The sequence below is a fragment of the Salvelinus namaycush genome, chromosome 40 (assembly GCF_016432855.1).
Source record: "Salvelinus namaycush isolate Seneca chromosome 40, SaNama_1.0, whole genome shotgun sequence".
NCBI classification, from domain to species: Eukaryota; Metazoa; Chordata; class Actinopteri; order Salmoniformes; family Salmonidae; genus Salvelinus; species Salvelinus namaycush.
Genome location: NC_052346.1, coordinates 21,186,335 through 21,191,477, shown reverse-complemented (window position 1 = coordinate 21,191,477; position 5,143 = coordinate 21,186,335). Strand labels below are relative to the sequence as shown.

Here is a 5,143-nt window from a genome sequence, read left to right as displayed (position 1 = left end):
AAAACTAACGTGTCAGGTTATGATAACTAACGTGGCGGTTAGGAGACTGAGATTAAGGTTAGGAAAAGGGTTAAGGTTAGGCTTAGTGTAACGGCTGTCGTCGGAAGAAGGTGAAGACCAAAACGCAGCGTGGTGAGTGTTCGTCATGTTTAATAGAAACTGAACACTAAAAAGCAAAAACAACAAAGTGACAACCGAAACAGCTCCGTCAGGTGCAACACACACTAAACAGAAATTAATCACCCACAACACAAAATGGAAAGCAGGCTACCTAAGTATGGCTCCAAATCAGAGACAACGATAGACAGCTGCCTCTGATTGGGAACCGAGTTGGATGAATGTTTAAAACCTATTTTCTCAGTCGTAGCTTGTTTTTCCCCCCGAGTTCCCAGTTGTATTGAACTCACTCAAGTCAGATTTTGCAGTACCGAGTTAAGTTGTTTTGAGCGCGGCACAAATCAAGCTTCATTGCCAGCATGGCCAATGTTGAACGTTTACAATTTTAAACTAGGAAAAGAGCCCCTTAATCTTAGACTTGGGACCACACAGCCACTCCACTGAATAGCAGGCTAATGATTGCTTTGCAATGCTTGCAGTTAGCCACTGATTCCTTGACAAACCACTCATTGTTGAATTTGCAATTTCCAACTTGTTGTGTAATGTTTATGTCCAACGGCACTGATACTTTATCTATAATTTCTCATTATTTCTCTTCATATGACAAAGATTAAAAAGGATTTGCCAGTAGATTGTCGACTTGATTCATGATGATGACTGCTAGCTCAGATTTTGAAAGTATGATGTTGACATGGTCAGTCCAATCAAAGCGACTGTAGATATCACATGATTTGACGTTATTTTCTCTGTGGACAATGACCTTGAGGCTTCTTGGATGGGCACTTCTAATGTAACTCTATGGCAGCACCCAAGGGGCTTGAATTTTCAAGTTATACCCTTAGACTTGGCAGTGATGTATTGTCCCCATGAATGACAGAACACTGAGCCAATCACGGCACAAAGCTCCGTATTTTCTGTGGGCTTGCCCCACCTCCACAGAAAGCACTGAGCTAGGCTGAAAGACCTGCATTTTGGAGCTGCCTTACTCAAGAAAACCATGTCTGTATGCAGCTTTAATAACAACTCAATTACAGGGACAGAGAGAACTCCTGACTGTAGTCATACAAAAACACTCCAGGCACTCAGCCCATAAGAACCATTCATACTGTCAGATCTAATATGAAGAACTGAATACAACCATAAGAACCATTCATACTGTCAGATCTAATATGAAGAACTGAATACAACCATAAGAACCATTCATACTGTCAGATCTAATATGAAGAACTGAATACTAAAGAGAAGAAGAGGTTGACCAGTACATATTCATGTAACTTTATTTTTCATTGGCAGATCAGTAAAGTTTGCTTCAATGCAGTTATCCAAACACATTCATGATCAGTAACTAAAATAACTAATCTAGTTTTAAAGACAATTAATAAACACATGTATTAATTTCATAAACTGTGTATAATTAAATAAAGTTGTAAAATAATCCCCCCCAAACTAATGGTGAAAAGTGATCATCACACCATCTCTATCTGATACATGTTAGGGGCAGAAGGTAGCCTAGTGGTTAGAGCATTGGGCCAGTAACCAAAAGGTTGCTAGATTGAATCCCCGAGGTGACAAGGTAAAAATATGTTGTTCTGCTTCTGAACAAGGCAGTTAACCCACTGTACCTAGGCCATCATTGTAAATGAGAATTTGTTCTTAACTGACTTGCCTAGTTAAATAAAGGTTCAATAAATAAAAAAAGTGTATACTAGCTCCTTCCCACAGAATACTGCAGAGGGACAACCTGGTCTCAGAGCAAAACGTATTATATTATCCATGCCACTCCATTTAGTATGTTTGGTTACATTACATTGGACTACCAATATAAACTGAACTAAAATATAAACTAAACATGTAAAGTGTTGGTTTCATGAGCTGAAATAAAAAAATCCAGCAATGTTCCATATGCACAAAAAGCTAATGTCTCTCAAATGTTGTGCACAACTTTGTTTATATCCCTGTTAGTGAGCATTTCAGCCTTTGTCAAGATATTCCATATTAACATCCATCCATATCAAGATGCTGATAAAACAGCATGATCATTACACAGGTGCACCTTGTGCTGGGGGACAATAAAAGGCCACACAACACAATGTCACAGATGTCTCAAGTTTAGGGAATGTGCAATTCTCATGATGACTGCAGGAATGTCCATCAGAGCTGTTGCCAGAGAACTCAATATTTATATCTCTACCATAAGACACCTCTAACGTCCTTTTAGAGAATTTTGCAGTACATCCAACCGGCCTCACAACTGCAGATTACATGTAACCACGTTGCTAATTAGCTAAAATGCTAAAGTCCTCTGTGACGAGATTCAAAAACGCAACCTTTGGCAAGACGTTTGAGTTACACGCCCATCCTACCACAGAGCAGGAGTAAGGCTTCTCTCCTACGTGTAAATGTTGGTGTGTTTTTAAGCTGCCCAGTTGAAACTCTCCCCACAGACAGAGTCAGACCAGGCTGAGAGGGAAGCAGTACCACCTAGTCAATTGTCAGACTAGTGTCTGACAAATCTCAAATCAAAATGAGAAGCCTCACAGAGGGTCAACACTAAGTGCACATCTTTACAGTAGAAGCTAACAAAACAAAGCACACTAAAACTGACAAGGTGCACACTGATCAGTAAAGTAAAGAGAGGCTAACATTATGTAATGCTCCTTTTCCTCTGGACAGTTCTCTCACAGTGAGAAACAATAGGATTACAATAGTGTTCTATACTTTCTTCATTTGATCCAATTCAACGTTACAACTTCTTTTATGAGATGAATTAAGTGATGGAGTGACTTTATTCTTAGCTGGTCAGAGAACTGATGAGGTTTTTCTCCTTAATGTACACGTTGGTGTGTTTTTAAGTTGCTCTGGTGAGAGAAACTCTTGCCACAGCCAGAGCAGACGTAAGGCTTCTCTCCTGTGTTTGTTCTCTGGTGAACTTTTAGCTCATTTGATGTTTTAAAACATTTTCCACAGACAGAGCAGGAATAAGGCTTCTCTCCTGTGTGTGTTCTCTGATGAACTTTTAGCTCAGTTGATGTTTTGAAGCATTTTACACAGTCAGAGCAGGAGTAAGGGTTTTCTCCTGTATGTATACGTTCATGTGTTTTTAAGGAATCCAATCGGGAGAAACTCTTCCCACAGTCAGAGCAGAAGTAAGGCTTCTCTCCTGTATGTGTTCTCTGATGAAGTTTTAGCTCAGTTGATGTTTTAAAATATTTTCCACAGTCAGAGCAGAAGTAACGCCTCTCTCCTGTATGTGTTCTCTGATGTACTTTTAGCTCAGTTGATGTTTTGAAGCATTTTCCACAGTCAGAGCAGGAGTATGGCTTCTCTCCTGTATGTATACGGTCATGTGATTTCAAGTTATCCAATCGGGAGAAACGTTTTCCACAGTCAGAGCAGTAGTAAGGCTTCTCTCCTGTATGTATACGTTCATGTGATTTCAAGGTATCCGATCGGGAGAAACTCTTCCCACAATCAGAGCAGGAGTAAGGCTTCTCTCCTGTATGTATTTGTTGGTGTGCTTTTAAGCTGCTCATTTGAGAGAAACTCTCCCCACAGGCAGAGCAGTAGTAAGGCTTCTCTCCCGTATGTATACGTTGGTGTGTTTTTAAGGTATCCAGTCGAGAGAAACTCACCCCACAGTCAGAGCAGAAGTAAGGCTTCTCTCCTGTGTGTATTTGTAGGTGTATTTTTAGCTTTGAGAGAAATGGGAAAATCTCCACACAATGTGGGCAGTGGTGAAACCTCTTAGCTCTGTGATCTTCCTGCTGTTGCTCTCTGGATGTAGAGAATGTCTCAACATGGTCTCCTGTGTGAACAACATCAGAAGAACCAGTCAGTTGGTGTGATATACATGTCAGTCAAATGTATTTTATGAAGCCCTTTTTACATCAGTAGTTGTCACAAAGTGCTTTACAGGAACCCAGCCTAAAATCCCCAAAGAGCAAGCAATGCAGATGTAGAAGCACAGTGGCCACGAAAAACTCGCTAGAAAGCAGGAACCTCGGAACAAACCTAAAGAGGAACCAGGCTCTGAGGGGTGGCCAGTCCTCTTCTGGCTGTTCCGGGTGACATATAAATTCATGTAAGTCGGCTGTACAATTACAGAACGGGAATAAAACTATTTTAAAACTGGGTAGGAGTCAAAAACTAAAAAGGGGCGAAAGTCAAACACTATGAGCCATATCATCCTCCATTCACTATCACAAGAGTTAGAAACTACACAGCCGTATTACAGAACTTAACTACTTCACATCTTTAGTCTCCTCTCTGATCACTCCAGACAGCCCAGTGAATAAAACACATGCTGACAATACTGGTGTCAAAACATGCAAGTCTCAGTAGCATGAAATAACATATACCTTCTCATTGAAACAGTTCATCATGAAACAGTTCTACTGCAACTTTTCATGCACAGTGGGAAGTTGGAACGAACAACAAACTTAGTTAGATAGAACCTGCTCTTACCATGAGAAACAGATTTCCCAATCTTCTCCTCCTCTTCTTCATCTTTAATGTTAACATTCAGCTCTAGTGTTTGACTGCAGTCTTCCAGCTTCACTGATGCCATCTCTGGATCCTGCCGTGCAAACTGGTCCCCACTGTCACAATCAGGACCCAGTGACTGTAGGTTTGGACTCAGTGTGGAAGGAGAGTGGCAGGCTGGGTTTGTCCTCACTGTTGATGTTACCGGCTTCAGACTTAATTCAAGTCGTCCTGTAGATATAATGAGAAACGGACCCAAAAAGTTATTGTCTTGACAGTTCTGCCACTTTCTTTATTATAACAAAATATATGAAAAAATGATTTTGTTAATTTCTCTCATTTCCATATATCAGGTAATTAATCATTGACAACAAAACATTAATTCACATTAGACAAAGTACACACTTTAAATTACACAACATAAGCGCACTTAATCTATAGTAGATCTCCTAAATTCACATAAATGCATAAATTACTCAAAAACCATTTAGTACAAGGTTGCAGAATGTTTTAGGCAGTACTATGTACTATTTTCCTGAATAAT

General features: G+C 40.0%; 1 protein-coding gene across 1 annotated transcript; it reads right to left on the bottom strand.

Moving 5' to 3' along the window:
* Positions 1-2,321: 2,321 nt before the first annotated feature.
* Positions 2,322-3,748, bottom strand: LOC120033519 (gastrula zinc finger protein XlCGF17.1-like). Its single transcript, XM_038979896.1, has one exon. It carries the CDS (start codon positions 3,648-3,650, stop codon positions 2,943-2,945), a length of 708 nt encoding a protein of 235 aa, XP_038835824.1. The 5' UTR covers positions 3,651-3,748; the 3' UTR covers positions 2,322-2,942.
* Between the last annotated feature and the right edge of the window lie 1,395 nt (positions 3,749-5,143).